The 18,780-nt window shown below is 41.1% G+C and overlaps 3 protein-coding genes across 8 annotated transcripts; 1 reads left to right on the plus strand and 2 right to left on the minus strand.

Annotated features, from left to right (window-relative positions):
* Positions 1-441: 441 nt before the first annotated feature.
* clec3ba (C-type lectin domain family 3, member Ba) lies at positions 442-4,673 on the minus strand. 2 transcript variants are annotated; one of them, XM_068735806.1, is made up of 7 exons: positions 4,482-4,673; positions 4,299-4,375; positions 3,815-3,958; positions 3,596-3,688; positions 1,664-1,694; positions 1,397-1,495; positions 442-1,213 (listed from the first exon to the last, which is right to left on the minus strand). In XM_068735806.1, the coding sequence occupies exons 4-7, from the start codon at positions 3,668-3,670 to the stop codon at positions 813-815; spliced, it is 606 nt and encodes a 201-aa protein (XP_068591907.1). In that variant the 5' UTR covers positions 3,671-3,688; positions 3,815-3,958; positions 4,299-4,375; positions 4,482-4,673; the 3' UTR covers positions 442-812. The 2 variants fall into 2 exon arrangements, with proteins under 2 accessions (XP_068591907.1, XP_068591906.1); XM_068735805.1 differs by having other exon boundaries at positions 1,664-1,697.
* A 1,898-nt stretch (positions 4,674-6,571) lies between these two features.
* On the minus strand, positions 6,572-14,110 carry fez2a (fasciculation and elongation protein zeta 2a). Of its 2 annotated transcripts, XM_068736379.1 has the most exons (9): positions 13,664-14,110; positions 12,217-12,325; positions 11,919-12,035; positions 11,605-11,737; positions 10,147-10,412; positions 9,874-9,954; positions 9,654-9,729; positions 9,485-9,550; positions 6,572-7,702 (listed from the first exon to the last, which is right to left on the minus strand). In XM_068736379.1, exons 1-9 carry the CDS (start codon positions 13,996-13,998, stop codon positions 7,686-7,688), a joined length of 1,200 nt encoding a protein of 399 aa, XP_068592480.1. In that variant the 5' UTR covers positions 13,999-14,110; the 3' UTR covers positions 6,572-7,685. The 2 variants fall into 2 exon arrangements, with proteins under 2 accessions (XP_068592480.1, XP_068592479.1); XM_068736378.1 differs by lacking the exon at positions 6,572-7,702 and having other exon boundaries at positions 8,758-9,550.
* Positions 14,111-14,499: 389 nt separating this feature from the next.
* Positions 14,500-18,541, plus strand: ubxn11 (UBX domain protein 11). Of its 4 annotated transcripts, none has more exons than XM_068735911.1 (14): positions 14,500-14,657; positions 14,769-14,809; positions 15,652-15,771; positions 15,922-16,022; positions 16,109-16,160; positions 16,257-16,336; positions 16,422-16,497; positions 16,607-16,824; positions 16,901-16,978; positions 17,054-17,177; positions 17,271-17,431; positions 17,537-17,610; positions 18,053-18,202; positions 18,279-18,541. In XM_068735911.1, the coding sequence occupies exons 1-14, from the start codon at positions 14,587-14,589 to the stop codon at positions 18,421-18,423; spliced, it is 1,491 nt and encodes a 496-aa protein (XP_068592012.1). In that variant the 5' UTR covers positions 14,500-14,586; the 3' UTR covers positions 18,424-18,541. The 4 variants fall into 4 exon arrangements, with proteins under 4 accessions (XP_068592012.1, XP_068592013.1, XP_068592010.1 ...); XM_068735912.1 differs by having other exon boundaries at positions 17,271-17,374; XM_068735909.1 differs by having other exon boundaries at positions 16,901-17,177.
* Positions 18,542-18,780: the final 239 nt, after the last annotated feature.

The raw sequence follows: 18,780 nt of genomic DNA on the forward strand, positions 1-18,780 counted from the left end.
ATGAATACTTATTGACTGACATTGAGTGTTAAAGGAACTGAGATGAGGACATGCTCTCTACTGACACACTGCTGTTGACTATATCAGCAGATGTCCATGGAGAAGTCCAAACATGTTTATCCGATGTAACCCTCCTTTGGATGAGTAAACCATTAAGAGTGCCAACACAGAAATGAGGTTTTCATGATGGAAAATGTGTGTGTAGGGTGGAGACACAACTCATTGTACTCATCAATTGGGGACAGATGTTTTTAGAAAAGTAGGACCAGGAAACCTCCAGTACACACATTTATTTTTCCTGACTTTGAGCGTGGAGTATGTAAAGTGGTGACACTTGAGAAGAAAGGAAAGGAGAAGACCTTTCAACCGTTCCTTCTGATGAGCAATAGAGTCTCATATCTACTGACTTTGTGAGCAAGAAGACAATGCGAAGTCTACAGCTGAGGAGACGCATGTTTATTAACATTATATAATGCAATATAAGCAGCATAACTTTACATTCAGTACTACAAATAAAGAGGGCCTCAGAAAAGGCACTCATGGCTTTATGACAAAGACGAGCCATCCAGTGCTGTTTACCTTGATGAATATCTAAATATGCTATAATATGCTGGAGTATTTGAGAACAGGTGACATACCGGATCCCAGATGAGCCATACACATCTCTTGGGTCAAGAGCTTAAGAAAAGTTGCAGCATGTTATTTTTCAAAGAATTGCATACATTTACCTGATACTCTACATGTTTCATTCTTCTCTGCAAAAAATATTCAATGTTCACATGAGTATTTATCTTAACGTTAGACACCAGCCCTCAGATGATGTTGAACTCGCACACGGAAGCCTTTTCAGCTCGGCAGCTCTCATCAAACCACTTCCCGTTGGCTGTGGTGGAGAGGATGCCACAGTTCTGGCTGTGGCCTCCGTCTGGCTGCAGGGTGATCTCCGTCTCCCAGTTCTTGAAGCGCACGCTGGAGCCCGATTGGTCCATCCACTGGCCCTCGGTCACCATGTCATTGACGCCCAGCCAGATGTGCTCCTCTGGGCCGATGCTCTGACGTACGTAGTTGTAGAGCTGGTCGTTCTCGTCTCCTGTCAGAGGAGTGCTCAGAGTGCCTCCCTTGGCGATGCAGTCCTCGCTGGCTGCGTGGAAGGTCTTCTTCACCGGGTCAGCCAGGAAACACTTGCCGAGGACCTTGGTGCCTCGCAGACAAACTTAGAGGGAGATGAGGAGAAAGTCAGTGTGGCTCAGGTGTTATTGTTCTCCATCACTGGAAGGATGTTGAATTCTATGAGCTGTATTCCTTCTATTCTGATTCATTAACTGTGCTATTTATTCTTTCCCAGAAAATGTAATTGTGTGGTGTTTATGACAAACTTTTTTTGCAGGACAAATACCTGTGTGTAAAGCTTGATGCTCCTTCAGCAAATTCAGCTCTTGAACAATGTCAGTAATCTGTTTCTTCAGCTCCTCAATTGCAGCACTGTTTGCAGAGTCTGTTGAAGAGGCAAAAAAAATGCGAAATGTATTCTAAGGCAAAACGCATTCGGTATCGCTGACGAGCGCTCACATAGTAGTTCAGTGTGGTTATTCTCTAAAAGTTATGAATGGATTTAACAAGTAAGGACATTACTTTCATATCCAACATCAAGTTAATAACCTACCTCTCTTTCCATCTCTTTTCTTTGATGGGGTCTGCTGCAACGTGCAGTGTGCCAGCAGGAGAAGGCAAAACATCAACATGTGAGCATCCATAACACCTGGAGAAATACTTTAAATCCACCGTTAAGAAACTGTTTTTGTTGCAGCAGCACAGAAAAAGCTCCTCACAGCACTGAGCTTTGGCCAGACAGAGGATGTTGTGTTTTACAAGCCCAGGGTGGCGACACAGAGTTGAATGAGGAAATCTAATCTGAGAGAGAACAAATGTTTTACAGATGTTGGTGTTGCTTTTGAAACGCTGAAGGGAGATGGATGGTTGAGCAGGGCTTTGCAGAGTTTAACAGATAAGCGTGACTCAGGTTCCATATGTTTGTAGATTAACTCAACAAACAGTTCTGCCTTTTCTTAGGTGCATGCTAAATGAACGGTAGGTTTTTCCTGTTGTGACTCTGCTGAGGGCTCCAACAGGCCAGAGGTTGGATGTTTTGAGGGTTTCTCCCACAGCACTACATCTGGATCTCCTCAGTGAGCTGGACAAGGTGCAGCTGACACGTGGCAGAGACTTATATAATGAGACTGTTGTGAATTTTAAATTGGTTTACATTTCATCCATGTTCACTGTCTGTCTAGTCTTCACTAGAGAGTTTCAGTGATCTCTGCCAGCACTGTCCTCTAAATGTTTAGTGCTCACACATTTCACTCTGAATACACACACACCTCAGCAAAATAACACATTAAAGTGATGCAATACAGAGATGCACTTTCAATCATGAGCAGATACACTCCATAATAATACAGGTTTTATCTTGTTGTATTCAAAGACAAACCTCTTGATTAAGAGACTTTAGACTCCCTCCTTTTCTCCTTAATATTTATTAAGGTTCATTAGGATAATTTACCTAAATCCATCGATATTTAAACCATTCAGGGCAAGCCTTGTTACTTACAAACAAATGCAAATTATTTAAATGGTTGAGTCGATATCTTCTGTTAACATGTAATATAATCAAATATTTAGGATCATGGCTGAGTGTAGATTTGCAGGCTTGATGGTGTGAGTATACAGTATGTATATATACTGTATATATTTGTTTTTTGTAATGTCCTTTAATCTTATCTCTTATTTTTTGTCTGTATGTGTATTATACTATCTACAAATGTCACTGGCAGCCTCTGGACATGACTTGCTGATGAATCCATGTGCTAACTATTTGAAACGAGTGCCTTAATTTAGTTAACATAACAAAAAGCAACTGAATCTAATGCCAAACGTCAACACCTTTATACAGTAATTTACGTTCTAATGTAACAGGATATTTTTAAGATTTTGCAGTTTTGGTGGGAGTTTGTCCTGTGCCAAGCCAAGCATCACTCTTTGAATGAAGTTGAAAGTGTTTTTCATGGCTTTAGGGTAGTCCAAGTGTAAAGAAAATGACAACCCAAACAAGAGGCAAAGTGCTTGAGGTAGGTTCAGGAGATCAGCCATTACAATACCTTCCTCAACAATAATGGAAGTAGACAGTTGGTCAAGGTGGAGTTGATTTGGAGAGAGGGACATCTTCACTGACATGCAGCAAAGGGCTCCGTCCAAATCAACCTCCGGCCGCTGTGGTTGGGACTCAGCCTTGCTGTGATACGCCTCAACATTTGAATCTCAGACCTTCTTTATGCTTTTATGCCTCCACGCTGGTATCAGCCTTGGCTTGAGGCATTATGTTTTTGGGTTGTCCGTCATTATTATTATCTCAGGATCACCTTGAGGGAATTTCTTCAAATTTGGAACAAAGGTCCACTTGGACTCACAGTCGAAATTTGGTGGTCACAGGTCACCGTGACTCACAAAACACGTTTCTGGCCATAACTCAATAATTCATATGTTAATTATGACAATTTCACACAAATGTCTAGGATAAGATGTAACTATGAGAACTTACAAAGCAAGTGTGGTAGAAGTGACTGGGGTCATCACCAAATAGAACAGGGAGGTCTCTGAGTACGAGGGTGCACATTGCTGTCACATCTGGTATCTAGATGTGGATAATTAACAAAAAAAGTTCAAGATTATGCAACATTTAAATCTGACAGTACAAATATGCTTGTCAATGTGACAATGAAAGTGTCACCAGAATCTTTGTTTGACTGTACGGACTCACCCGTGTATCAATTTGCTGCACAAACACAGCAAATGTCTCTCCAACGCTTCCTTTCGTGGACTTGAAGATTGTGTGTGGCGGTCCACAGCATCAAAAAAGTAATTCTGCAGGTTTGTGGTGGCTCGAGTTAAACTCTGCAAACACCTAGAACACACAGAAAAAACCATACAGTGACTAAATCGGCTTGGACCAATGTGACATTTTTGAAAACCATTCTGCAAACAAAAACACCGTCACAACTGTTGACATCACTGCAATTGTCAAATGTAATCAATAGCATACTGCTATTGAGTATTTAGTCACCAGGCTGAGCAACAGGACAAAGTATTGATTGAAAATGTATTTAACTTTTGCTACAGCTAGCTAGTCTATTAATTCTAATAAAATTGTAGCATTGTAAATGATTTGTCAAAAACTGCTCTACCGCTGATTATAACTCCTTAAGCTTAAATATCCTCCAAATTATAGGCTACTGGCATCTCACCTTTAGTGAACCGGCATCCCGTGTTGACGAAGCAGCTCTTCGAGAGCCCTTCAAGGCAGTTTCCATGAGCACTTTTTCTGAAAAAGACAAAGAATGTGTGTATACATACATACATACACACACTATTGATATGAATGTAAATTAATTTACATAAATACATACTGTATCTGAGGCCTCATTCACCTGCAGAGCTATGCCACGCAGAAAGAGAAAGAGAGCGAGCTCATCCGGAGCGAGGCAGAGTTGAAAATAAAACTCACAGCTCTGGAAGATCGGATGAGATGTGAGCTTGCTGCAAAGGAGGAGAACTTCCAGAGAGAGCAGGAGCTGCAGAGACGGAGCAGAGTGATGGAGGAGGAGCGGCGCAAACAAATGGAGGAAGAGATCAAGCTCCTGACACAGCAAAACGCTGACCTCCATGTACATAACCTCAGCCTTCAGGAGCTCACCCAAAAAACTGACAAGGAGAAGGCGCAGTTTAAAAAAGAGGAGGAGAAGGCAAAGAAGGAAGTGGAAAAGACACTGAAGAAGGACACGAAGGAGGAGGAGAGGGAAAAAAAAGAGAAGAAGGAGAGCAAGAAGAGAGAAAAGGAGAAATTGAAAAGACTGAAGAAAGAGAGGAAAGAAGATGAGAAAAGATAAAAAAGGAACTGAAAGGACAAAAGAAAGAAAAGGAGTTGAGGGAGAAGAAAGAGGAGAGAAAGTAGAAGAGAGGGAAGCAACATCCTTTCTCTGCTCCTCACCCATTACTTCTACCCCATCCCCACTTCTAACCTATCCTCACTTCTACTCAATCCCCACTTCTAACCTATCCCTATTCTAACCTATCCCTATTCTAACCTAGCCTCACTTCTAACCTATCCCCATTCTAACCTATTCCTATTATAACGTATCCCTATTCTAACCTAGCCTCACTTCTAACCTATCCCCATTCTAACCTATTCCTATTATAACCTATCCCCATTCTAACCTATCCCCATTCTAACCTATCCCTATTCTAACCTAGCCTCACTTCTAACCTATCCCCATTCTAACCTATTCCTATTATAACCTATCCCCATTTTAACCTATCCCCATTCTAACCTATCCCTATTCTAATCTATCCCTTTTTTAACCTATCCCTATTTTAACCTATCCCCATTCTAACATATCCCCATTCTAACCTATCCTCACTTCTAACCTATCCCTATTCTAACCTATCCCCACTTCTAACCACCACCACCACACACACACACACATTTGTGTGTGAAATATGTTTCTCCTCCACGAATCGGCACCTTAACGTGGTGGAGGAGTTTGAGTGGCTCAGTGATCCTGAGAGCCATGTTGTCCCCTGGTAGGGGCTCCCAAGTCAAACAGGTCTCAGGGGAGAGCCCAGACTAAGAGCGGTTCAAAAATGATGAATAGCAGCCCAGGAGCCGAGCGCCGGCAGCATAGACTAGCTCTTTGCTGCATTTGACTGAAATCTTGAGTCAAATGCAGCAAATCAAATGTTTTAATCAATGTTAACTTAGAATCCACAATTGAATGTTTAAACACTATTTCACTAAATAAAGACTAAAAAGTCCTCAAGGGCTCAGATTTATCACAGCTGTGAAATACTCTTCTCATTTTAACAGCAGTTAAAACATTTATAAGTGAATGCATCTTATCAATGGATTTGGATTTTTAACAGCCCCTTTTTAACAGCCCCTACATCACCTGTCTCTAAGAGCTAAAGGTGGGGTGTTGCATTGGGGATCAATTTAAATTCCAAACCATCATATTCAATATGCAATTGAACAATACAAATCCCTTTTATCTGGAGCATGTTGCCCTTAGTGGACATTTTACATTCAAACAAATATTTAACATTAAATATCAAACTGAAGTGACATTAAGTTAATGTTACTTAAGCTGCTACCAACTCTTCTCCAACCTGCTGACATTATTTTAAACAATACAAGTGACATAAATAAACTGTTATTTAATAATTGTATTTTCAATGACACATGCTGTCTGGTGGAAAACCCATCGCATGACTTGATTCAAGTATCAATCTATTATGTGCTGCTAATTATTTGTATATCACATTTTGTCAATAAATTTTTTTTTATAGATCGCTAGAATATGACTGTATTTTTCCCTCCTGATTTTGCACTTCATACTACTTTATAATGATTTGTCTTGCATGTTATTAATATTTCTGTTACAATACTTTGGTTCTTCATTACTGTGTGTTTATTGTTTGCATGTCTATTATGAAATAAATTAAGTACATTGAGACAAAGGTGTGATTTCTATCAATATATTTGAAAGAAAATGTTTATAAAATAAATTAACAATGGAGCAGTTTCTGCAAGTAGTCCAGCAATTTGACATTCATTGAAAATAAGTAATTTATAATGTACAAAAATTCAGGCAAAGGCAGTTTGTACATATACAAGGATACATACAGAATAACAAGCTGCCCCGTGCGCAGCAGGCACGTCGACGCTCGAGTCTCTGATTCAGAGATCCAGTCAGCGTCACGAAAGTACAAACAGTGCATGTGTCACAATTCAGTATTCACTCAAATGCATAGTTAGTTAGTTTAATTCATTTCAGTCCTAGCTACTTCACTTTGACCATCAACACGTTATCTTCCATAGAATAATGATGATGTGTGTGTGTAATGTTCTGCTGCTACATGGAAGGCTGTGCTTATATGACGGTTTTACATTATGTTTATGCAAACTGGTTTAATTTAACTAACAAATGTATTTGTTATTATTACATTATCTTCTATGCATCTGTATCCTGTTCCTTCCTTCCCTCTGACCCGTCTCATGTGCTGCTGTTATACTTATTGGTTTCCTCCTGGGGATCAATAAAACTTTACTTTACTGTTTATACTTTACAGTTTTACTGCTCCAAAAGCACTTTTTATAATTCTCTGTTACTGCAACTTCAACGTGCTTTGTGCATTTGTTCACTGCTCAGTGGATAGTTAAGCACCACAGATAAATACAAAGCCCTTTGCATTGTAGCTCGGATCTTTTAACCAACAAGCAGAGCTCAGTTCCCAAACAGTGCAGCCTCTACGTTGGGATATACTATCTGGGTATTTTTCCTATATAATTTAAAATTGTTACGGTTCTCTTTCAGAGTGCAAGAACATTTAAAACACTGAAAAAAGGTCAAAATTCACAGGAACACACAAGATCTGCAAAATCACAATGCTCAACACAAAATAAATACAGCTAAGTGAAGAAATGAACAAAAAAATAAATAATTTTGAGGTAAAAACATGCAAGAATAAATTAAGAGTGCTTCATGTCTTCAAACAATACAATGAGTCGTCTTCATCTTGTTGCCATGGTAAACTATCTGAAGCCTCAGCAGAGCGTTGAACACCATCCCTCTGGTCTACGTTGGGCAAAGCACTGTAATAACAGTAGAGATGAATATTAGCAGAGCTACGAGTAACCAGGGATGAAGCTTTAGCATGAGAGGATCAGAATACATTACAAAGTGGGAGATAAAGAAAGGAAAAACAAAAGGAAAACCTGAATTTGAGCACATCAGCTATTGGTGATGGCAAACCTATGTGTGAAGTAGGGTGGGTGAGGATAAATAGTTGCAGATTAGGCAGTGCTAATGACTAACAAGCATAAAACTGTGGCTTAAATGTAAACTGCAGAATAAATAGAGCCTAAATGTGTGTGGCGGTGAGTCATCGTCAGTGAGTCCTGACACTTAACGAGGGATCAACCATGCTGTAGACAGTCACCGTGTGGGAGAGGTGGTGTAAAGTGAAAAGGAGAACATCAGGGTCAGACTGCACTACAGTTCAGTGGTAGAGAGGGGGCGCTCTCCCAATGTGAGCGGCAACAACCACGACAGTGCACATCACATGAGAAACAAACCTCTCTGTCCATCGCTCACACCAGAGCTAGTGACGGTAAGGCAGCGATAAGTCAGATCATAAGAAGTAGAGAAAGAAAACATGAAAACAGAACACATGTAAGGAGGGACATGAAAAAGAGATAAAAGATAGAGTGCAAGTGTTTTTAGCGAGAGGCCCTGAAGGACCATACAGTACAGTATTTTAATATTATTTTCTAAAGCACAGGCTGATTTTGTGGAAGTCAATTTGCAGTTTAGACTTGCTTGACGTGGGCATATTTTGTGTAAAATGTAATTTACTGCTGCATTGTATAATGCAGTTATACACAGGAACTGTTTTGAAAGCTCTTCTTGTTGATGCGTTCAAATACTTGTTAAATAATGTAAAAATTTCTTCAACAACAAAAACATATAAAAGTGATACTTAATGGCAGCCAACTGTCAAATTTGTTCGTGAACACACCAACATAAGTTGCTTTCAAATTGGTTCCTGCTCTCAACTGCAAAAAAAAGCAATGCAAATGTAACTTCGCCAAACTTGGCTTGACAGAGATACAAAGCATGTTTAAAGAAGATTCTTGAAACTCTTGACTGAGAAGTAGGAAACGAAATCCAAACAACTATAATAAATATGTGATTAAATGGCAAAAAGTATTTTACAGTAGAGTGAAGTATTAATGATCCAAAGTAAATTGCTGTTACATGCAAAACAGCCGTTGTGGTTCTTTAACTTTTACATCAGTAGTACCAGAAGGTTGCAGACACACTGCTAAACATCACAGCCCCATCTTCTACAAGGTGGAGTAAGCATGGGACCTTGTGCAGTAAAACACTCATTCAATAAGTTGATCGTGGTAAAGTTAAAATATTGGTATAGTAGTGAATGTTGTCGTGTGAATGACTTTAAAAAGCTGTCTAACCCGCTGTTGTGGTAGAGAAGTGAAAAATAGAGCCTGATATTAAATTACATTATCATGTAAGAAAGAGCAAAATGTGAGTCTGCTATTTTTGAATTTATTCATCTCTATTTATGCAGGTGGACCTTATGATTTATGATTACCTCATTTAAGATTGTTTCCTAAAAAGGATGCTCACTAAAAAAAGATCTGTGGTGCAATAAAAATATTTGTATCTTAACAAAATTAAAGGTAAAGTGATTTCAGTATGTGTTAGTGCTGTTTAAAGTGTCTTTAAGCATATTTTGATGATTATCAGTATAACATCGTGAATCGCAGTTATTTTGGCCAGGATAATCGTGACTTTAAATTTTCATATCGGCCCATGCCTAGTGTCGTAACAAAAAGAAGAGAAAAGCTCACCTTTGAGAATATAGTCTGTTAAGAGACTGGGCACCTTGTCACTGTCGTCTCTCATGGCTTGTAGGACTGCAAGACAGCAGAAAGTGGAGGACGAGTGAATGGATCAATCACAGCCACTAAAATAAAAAAATAAAATACAAGCACTGTTGGTGCAGATGAAGAGACTCACTCTTAGTCAGGATCTGGAGGTCCTCAAGTGACGGAGGGTGCCCCTTTTTCTCATAAGGGATGACTGTGGTCAAATACTGTAAGCCATCATAAAAACAGAGACAGAGACAGGGAGAGAGAAAGACAGCTGAGATAAAGGCTCTGTCTTGAATGTGTATATTTTTTTAGTGCAGAAAACATAAAGATAAAGATCAGCAGCAGAGAGAGAAATACACAGTAACCTGTCTATCACTGCACCCGCTTCCAAAAGTGTGTCGGAAGCTGTTCTGAATGACAGAGGAGATCCCCTCCATGCTGAAGCGCTGAGGAGGAAGGAAGTAAAGAGGAGAAACATGAGACGAGAGCACTCACCAAAGATGGGAAACGATTTCTGGAGAATACAGCGGTTTGGAAAACAAACACAGCGAGAAATGCAAGTGTAGCGTGGAAAATAAAAACCTAAAGATATCACATGATCTCATCAGAGACCAGAGGTGACAGAGTAAAGCCCTCACCGATCCGAGCGTCTTCTCCACGTGGCCCTGCGACGTCCCAGCTCCACCTTTAAGCTTCTTCTTCTTCTTCAGCAGCTCCCGGTGCTCCTTCTGTCGGTTTTGTACGTCGATGAGCGCAGAGATGAAGCTGTTCTTCACCTCTTTCTCGAAGTCCAGCTCGTCCCTGAGAGCCAGCTGCTGCACCAGCTCCTCTGAGAACATCCTGATGTTCGTCTCAGTCTCCTCCAGACGTTCATTCAGCTCTGCAACACTCAGGGTCCTCATCCCTGGGCCACACACACACACACACACACACACACACACACACACACGGATGACATTATCAGGGTTCACTCTCTTTTCTTGAGATCATTTTCCAGGACTTTTTTAGGTCATTTTCAGTAAAGCTCTAGCAACTATGACAGGGATCGCATCATATGATCCTCTATGTGGAAGTCTGACTGAAAAGACGTGCAGTCTATGGCGATAACTGTACTATGATATCATCTCTTACGTGCTTAGAAATGATGACAAACTGATCATAGAATAACATAATGATAAAAACTACCACAAGTTACCAGCCAGCAGTGGCTACTATTTACATTTCCTCCACTAAAATGGTAACCTGCATGAGTTACCGTGTGACTTTGTGGGTGTGTCCAAAGCATTTCCACAACATAGCAGCCTATACAAAATACTCCCGTTCCATAACCTACCGTTTGAATGTTAATATGATCCTGAACATAACTGTTTTAGGGGAGCTCTGATAGATAGCCTTGTAGTTCTCTTTGGAAAATAGGAGAATATTGACATAATTTTCCAGGACAACACAAGACTTTCCAGGACATTTGACTTTTGTGTTTTCCTTGACTTGAAAATTGGTTTCCAGGTTTTCCAGGATGCGCGTGAACTGATTAAAGGGTAAGCCTGCCATTGTTTTAGATTGTTCATATTATCAACAAATCCCATCAAAAGACCAAAACCAATGATGCGTTAATTCCTTGTCAGCGGCTCTCAGTCCAAAGCTCATTCATTCCTACTGAAAACATAAACCATCAAAAACTGGTCATGAATATTTAATCTTAAAAAAGTGAATAATTTCCAAAAACGGCCGGGCACTGTAGTTTTTAGAAAACAAACAGAAGTAAATATCCTATTTGTTGTGGACTATTAGGTGCTCTGGTGAGTATTTATGGCTGTGGGAAGATGAATGTGGGATAGAGTCAAAATAAACTACAGCGCCAAGATTCATCGAAACAAAGGAACGTGTCACCCAGTGCAACGAAGTGGCTCATTGATACGCTTTTGGGCAACAATGGGAGCTACATCAGTGAATCACAAGTGATTGTGAGACACTACAATGAAATCAGTATGGCAAAAACACTGCGATGTGTTGGTACTTTTGTCCCGATAGCATATCACAAGAGCATGTTTCATGATATATTACTGCTTATTGGTTCCTGATCAGTGGACACTCACTGGACTCGTAGCTGGGGCTCCTGGTGGCCCGCTGGACGTCCAGCGAGAGCATCGACAGGTCCGACTGAGAGGGATTGGGCCCCGCCTCCATGTCAGGAGAGTCCTGCATCATCTCCTCTATCTCCTCGATGACCTGCACGGAGCACCAGCACACACATCAGAGAGGCGGCACTCAAAATAAATAACCCAACAAGCATCAGTTATTAGGAGGGATTTCAGTTACGTTAAGCTGCCGCTCTCATTCATAAGCTTGACACTGTGTGGCAGCGTCTGGGATAAACTACACTGGAGACTGATGGCTAACAGTAGCTTACCTGCTCTGCTGTGAAGAGGGGCTCCTCTGCGAGGCAGGAGACGATGATGGAGTGCATGTCCAGCTGCTCCCTCAGCTCCTCATCGTCCGACAGCTCCGCCGTGACATCAGTCTTTCTCTGGCCAGGAACAGAACCGAGGGAGGGAATTTAATCAAAGCGCTAAACCCTGGCACAATGCATATTTGAGATTTGTGAGATGAGTGGAAAAGAGATTTGGGGCGGGTGGGGGGGAGGGACGGGGGTTGGGGTTATAGGGAAAGTGGGACAGAGATGGGATGGGAGGGGTAAAGTCGCTCACGGGTTTCTCCTCCAGGTTGAATGTGGGGACGTGGAGGGCACACGTTCGTGACTGTTTCCAATCCACCGGCATCACGCGCCCATAGTTACTGGTCAAAACCTTCCAGAGTCTGTGGAGGAACAAACAACATTTCAGTCAAAAATGCTAAATTATACTGAGATTATTTAAATTCAGTTTACTTGTCATAGTGAGTACTACTACGCCGGTAAAAACGGTCTGGAAAGAGCTTTCTTGAGTCTGAGAAAATATCCCTCAGACTTCAGGAAAGGGAGGCATAGAGTTTGACGTTGACCAGGCAGAGGAACAATAACAAAAGGTGTTGTTGAACTGCATTATGGGAAATGTAGTATCCAGTGTGAAGGGGGGGATTAAATGACTGGGATCAAAACCACAAGAGTATGAGGGCACTGTACAGAAAACTAACTTTTTCATACATTTCTAGCAAGGGCACCGGTAGTGACTGTTTGTACTAAGACACCACATAAAACACTTTTCGGTATCAAATCCGGAAATGTCGCAATCAGATTAAACTGCTTTTATGTGGATTTATAATCCTCAACAGAATTTATCAAGTTTAAAATGCCGTAAATTATAATATTTGAAGGCATCACAGAAGCCCAAAGCCAGTGCCAGTGACAATGTTTCATGTTTGTAAAGTGTTTATTTCACTGTGCACACACGGTTTGTTAACTAAACACATTCATTGTTGTTGGAATTATGTTCTTATATGCAGTTTTAAAACAATATATATCATCATATTTAAATGTAACATCTTTTATTCTGATAAATGACAGACAATTCATAGATACTCAAAATAGTTGCAGATTAATTTCCGAATGATCAACTCATCAATTAATCATCTGACTTTCAGCTCCTAACAATCATCATACAGGGTATTTTTTAAATAACAATATTCATGAGGATAACAAGTTGAAACAATTACACATATGGTCCTACAATTGACCCTAGCATAAAAATCACCAACCAAATTCAAATTAGTAACTAAATAAAAACAAAACTATCACTTTTCAGTCCACATATCGACAAATATCTGTTTGTTTTTTGAAGCAATTTAGGGGCAGACACCGATATTATGCCGATATCAGTGCACCTGTTTGGTTGAAAGTGTAATGAATGTGCCTTACACTTCCAGTCTGTTATTACAGTAGTAAATCAGACCTATATGAGTTTTGATGGCTTGACAAAAGATGGTGGCAGTAGTAGCTGTCACTAAACCCAGCACATCCTAATAGACCATCACGTAATCATCAAAAACAATGTTATCGATCTAGGAAATGAAATGTCCTATTGCAAATAACATGCCTTGATATGAATTTAAAAATGCAACCTGTAGCGGTCAGTTAAAGCGTCAACATCCACATTATATTTAAATAATAAAATAAAAACTAGCCTCCGGACAGGCCGGAAACAAACAAAAAAACCTCACTCGTCTTTCTCCAGCAGCGAGTCCTCGGTTATCACAGTCACCGGAGCGATGCTGTCCGTTTTGGCGTTAACATTTCGGAAGCACACCGATAACTTCTCGTCAAAATCGTTCACCAGGTCCTCCATTGACTGGAAAGCGCCGGTGGTTTCCCCCGGGGAGAAGCCGCTGTCTCGTAGCTCGAGGATACCGCCATCATCATCCAAGAGGAGCCGTGGAGCGGCTTCCCCCGCGGCGGCTACGCGGCCTTTGTGCGGCAGCAGCGTCCGGTCTGAAACCATGCTCAAATCACCCAGAAGCGGCCAGTCGTCGTCGAAATGTGCGACAGGTGCAGCCATAGCCCGGACCAGCCTAGTAGCCCCGGGTTAAGGACGGATGTGCACCGGGACTGGCAGGTCTCAGCATCCTCCCTGAATGCCCCGCTCACTCCCCACAGCGAGCGCGGCTGAACGGGACAGTATGGCTGCACCGCACCGGGCCGACTAGTGGCTGACCACAGCAACCAGACCGGAGGACCATGGAAGCACCGCCATTCAGTCTCAATGACAGTTTGGATATCCATATATGTCTAAAGCATAAAAAAACTCATATGGCCTCATTATTAATTTCATAAGTTGGTCCCATTAAAATATATTTTTTCAGCGTTTTGTTGTTGCTTGTTTCATGCAGAAGAAACAGAGACGAGATAAGTCATAAAAACACAAAATAAGAGACAGACAGACAATGAGTGATGGTATCAGCGACCCCTTGCAGGTGAATCAGGAACTACAGGCATCACCTCGTTCTGCAAGTTCAGTTGATCGCCCTGGCAACGGACTCCAAACAAAACACTTCATCCTGTGAAGAGGCCTTTAGTCGATCCAGATAAGAAAACTCCGAAGCCTAAATATCCCAAAACTTGATCGGCCTATCCTGTCTCAGGTAAAATGAGCTCGCCTTTGTCGATGCTGAAGAAAACGAGGCGCACTCCGCTGCAGGGCCCTCTGAACGAGCAATGGTAGGTTACTTACTAGGAACACATCAAAGTGTTACTTAACGTTAGTGTTCCACTGTGAGGAAGTCATGCAGGAAGCACATAAAGCTACATTCACCTGTGTTTGACCTGCAGGGGCAGACAAAAAGTGCCCATCAGGAGGAACATGTTAAAAGGTAGGTTTCTACTCCAGTATTATACTAAAGATGACACTGACAGGTCACTAAATCAGCACGTCTCATGGTGGTGGAGGGAGTATACTGATTGTATACTCAAGTTAAAGCACACACTATAAAAATACATAGTAAAATGATGTACAATCAGAAAAAAATTATCACAAGGTATCAAGGTAAGTGATTATTCTAATATTATATATTATATAATCAGATTGTAATTATTCCTGCATTAGCAGCATTTTACTGGTGTAGTTGGAGCTATTTTTTTTAACAGTGTTATGTTAAAGCTTGCAACTTAATCTTTGCATTAATCAGATGATTATTGTTTATTTTTTAAAACATTGGAAAATAATTAGAAAACACATTTACCCAGAGCCCACAGTGATACCTTCACATTGCTTCACACAAATAATAATAATAATTATAATAATAATAATAATAATCAAAGCCTCACATTTGACAAGCTGGAACCATAAATATTTTGGTACATTTGATGAAAAATTACTTGATTAAATTTCTGTCAATTGACTAACTGAGTTATAGAAAATAATTGTTTCAGCTGTTGGATAGTTTAATTTATATCAAAGCATCATATTTGATAAGTTCTTCATATAGTATGTTTGTACGTAAAGTCAAATAGTTATAGTGGACTAAAAAGTAGAATATGTCCCTCTAAAATGTAGTGAAGTATAAAATGTCATGAAAAGATAATACTCAAGTAATGTCCTGTGCAAGTACCACACATTTGTACTTAAATGTACTCAGTTACATGCCACTATTGACATTATCACATTACATTACAGATCTTTGACTCTCACATATTTGTGTGTTTTTTCCCTCAGAATTTCAGGCTGCGTTGGCTGAGGATGATGATGAATCCTCTGATCTAACTCCTCCCCTGACCCGTCACACTGCAGCCAATGATGCCGCCACTTCAAAGTTAAAAGCCCCATCAAAGAACGGTATAAGTTAATACAATGTTTTTTATTCCAAAGCAAAGTGCATCTTCTTTTATTTATTAAGCAAACAAACTTGTAGCTTACCATATCAAAAGATATACATTTGAAGAGTGCAAAGGATGCTTTTACGTACTTTAAGACTCTCATATTTAGGTGCTCCACCGAGCGACTTTGAGCTAATGTCTGCCATGATGCAGCGGGTCAGCCTGCTGGAGCAAAGCGTGAGGAGCCAAGCAAAGGAGATTGAGCGCAAGGTGAAAACACACACATCTGCCAGATGAGCATTAAACTGTAAAAACAGACATCTTTCAAACATGTCACTTTAAATTTCTTCCAAAAGGATAAGAGGATTTCAGTGTTGGAGGCAAAGCTGAGGTTTCCCAAAGAATCAGGTAACATCTACAGACTTCAATTAGATTTACTAATAATAAAATAATAATAATAAAAGTGTTTGATTGTGTCCACATCGTGGCTGTGTGTGCATTTAGAGAGTACCCTTGATCTGAGTGGCAGAAACAACCTTGAGAGAAGGTGCCAACAACTGCAGGATCAAGTGTGTGAAATGGATGTAAGTTGACTTAATAAAACCTTTTATTATTAATATCAATATTGCGACGACATCATACTGAATGCTGCTGATCCCTGTCTTGCAGAGCTTTCTGAAGGACTACGGTCTGATTTGGGTGGGAGATGGTGAGAGCAGTGACTCGGCTGAAAGTGAGCAGCCAGGTATAGTCTCAATCTGCACTCATCTTTACAGGCTGAACATTTACCTTGCACAGAGCTATAACGTCACCGTACTTTCTACATAACTTGTTGGGTGTCTTTCCTTTGCAAGACGCCTCTGTGGTCAGGAGCTTCTACATGAACTTTGACCTCGTGCTGCAGAGGATCAGGGAGCTGAACATCCTGGCAGGGGAAGGAGAGTGTTTTGTACAATCGACAGCCACAGGGGCACATTTGGCAAAAAAGGATCCTATTCAACTGGGTCTCTACCGCAACGGCATCGTCATGTTTGAAGGTCCTTTCCGCTCCTATCAGGAGCACAGCACCCAGGTAAGCACAGGAAATCATTTAATATTTTAACCCGGATTCTTTTATGGTTCAAATCCTCTTTCTTTGGTCTTGGCAGCGGTGCATGCAAGATCTGATGGACGGGTATTTTCCGTCTGAGCTTCAAGAAAGATTTCCAGATGGTGTGCCCTTTGAGGTTTGTTTCTATTTGACTGTAAGCAGATGTGTGTGTACGTGTGACTTTGCTACTTGTAAGGATGTTTTTGTGCAGGTTTGTGACCGGCGAGATCAGGACTTTATCTCCAGGCTTCCTTGGAATAAGTTTCCCGGCAAAGGACGAGCTATTCGTGGGGAGAAAGATGAATCATCGAATGCCGTCAGCTCTCAATTACCTGGTCTGTCCCGCACACATCACACCGTTACAATCAAAAGTTGGACCCGAGGTGGAGCTTCCTCAGGCTTATTCTCATGTTTTCTTCCGGCCACAGGCAAGAAGTTGAGCACGGATCAGTTCCTGAACAGGTTACCAAAAGTGGTAGTGAAGGCTGGTTGTGTGATTGACGTCAGGGACTCACTGAGGGCTGTCCTGCAGGTGAGCGGCAAGCAGGGAGGATCCACCTCATTCCAAGGATGCCTACTTACCAAAAGTGTTAGTACCTAGAGGTCTTGTGTTCTCAGCAGAAAGAAAAAGCCTGTCTGTGCTAGTGCTGAACCTCCACTCACCTCAGTATGCTCATTATCTTACTTTCACTAGGGTTCGTCTGATGCACAGAGCAGCAACTCGGTGATCCTCGTAGACACACCGGCACAGCAAGTGATACGAGAGAGGTATTCAAATCGTTGTCTTAGTTTTAGAATATTTCCATTTCGTAATGTAAAGCATATTTGGTTTAATAAGTCATTCGGTGTAAGATACAAGACATTGTATGATGGTGTCAATCTGTGTTCAAATCATTTTCTATTCCTGCAACTATGTAGAAGTTCCAAGTAAAAACAGGGATTATGGGGTTAACGGAATTACTAGAGCCAAGAACACACTACATGATGTAAAGGCTGATTAAAATACTGATTTAGCCACAGCAGCTGATTGTCAAGACTGTGGAGATTACTGTATGCACTGGTCTGAAATATAGGGCATGTCATGCACATCACTTGTGATGGGGCTCTGAGCCATTCAAATACCAAGTATGTTTGTAACTGTATGCCTTACACCGCAGCTGAGTTAAGACTCCATGTAATGAATATCACATTGGTTGTTTACCGTCACTAGACTGCAGACATCCAGCCCCGACCGGCCTTCATCTGCCCGTGATGTCATCACGCTCAAGGTGAAATCAGAAGACGGGAATCATGCTTACATCCTGAAAATGTGCTTCTCAGACACAGTGGGTCACCTGCGACAGCATCTGGACGAACACAGGTGAGAAAAACTGACCAAGTTAGCTTCCGTCTTTACAACATGTAACACTGGTTGCTTGTGTTTTCTTGTATCACAGAGGAAGTGGACTCCCTGGTTATGACATCATCAGTGCGTTCCCACAGTGCTGCTTCGATGACGACCGCCAGACACTCCAATCGTGCGGACTCACGACTAATGCTACTCTGCTGCTGCGCAAGAAGCAAAACCCTCTCGTTCACTGACTGAAGTCAATAAAATGAACCTTTAAAAAGGTTTGGTATCAGTTTTCTTCACAGCAGACATTTTGACTCATCATAGTAGAAAAGCACAGTTACTAATCACATTAATTCAACAATGGCTCGGAACTATTCAAGTGTCCCAAGAAGTCGTGAGTGAGCCAGCATGCAAAATACCACGAAACTGACCCGACTAGGACTGTTTTCAGGTTACATAACACGAGTATATGGATTGCTGTGCCTCTAAAAACTGAGTTGGTGGTCCATCGTGACTAAACCAGTGGAAACAACATTTAATAACACTGACAGAAAGAAACCGTATTTAATGTGGATCGACCGATCACGTCATGGCCGATAGCCGAT

Source organism: Cebidichthys violaceus, unplaced genomic scaffold, assembly GCF_023349555.1.
Source record: "Cebidichthys violaceus isolate CVI_PGR_0920_01 unplaced genomic scaffold, fCebVio1.0.p SCAF_7, whole genome shotgun sequence".
Taxonomy (NCBI): Eukaryota; Metazoa; Chordata; class Actinopteri; order Perciformes; family Stichaeidae; genus Cebidichthys; species Cebidichthys violaceus.

Bases quoted from the DNA above. Each gene is read 5' to 3' on its own strand.
- clec3ba (XM_068735805.1), bottom strand. From the start codon at position 3,670: ATGTGCACCCTCGTACTCAGAGACCTCCCTGTTCTATTTGGTGATGAC. The intron at 1,496-1,663 runs GTAGGTTATTAA...CCTCTTCAACAG, and splicing joins GAAAAGAGATGGAAAGAGAG to ACTCTGCAAACAGTGCTGCA. The intron at 1,214-1,396 runs GTATTTGTCCTG...TCTCCCTCTAAG, and splicing joins GCATCAAGCTTTACACACAG to TTTGTCTGCGAGGCACCAAG.
- fez2a (XM_068736378.1), bottom strand. From the start codon at position 13,998: ATGGCTGCACCTGTCGCACATTTCGACGACGACTGGCCGCTTCTGGGT. The intron at 9,955-10,146 runs GTGAGGGCTTTA...CTTCCTCCTCAG, and splicing joins TGGAGAAGACGCTCGGATCG to CGCTTCAGCATGGAGGGGAT. The intron at 9,551-9,653 runs GTGAGTCTCTTC...GCTGTCTTGCAG, and splicing joins CCTCCAGATCCTGACTAAGA to TCCTACAAGCCATGAGAGAC.
- ubxn11 (XM_068735909.1), top strand. From the start codon at position 14,587: ATGAGCTCGCCTTTGTCGATGCTGAAGAAAACGAGGCGCACTCCGCTG. The intron at 16,825-16,900 runs GTAAGCACAGGA...TGGTCTTGGCAG, and splicing joins ATCAGGAGCACAGCACCCAG to CGGTGCATGCAAGATCTGAT. The intron at 17,178-17,270 runs GTCTGTCCCGCA...TTCCGGCCACAG, and splicing joins CGTCAGCTCTCAATTACCTG to GCAAGAAGTTGAGCACGGAT.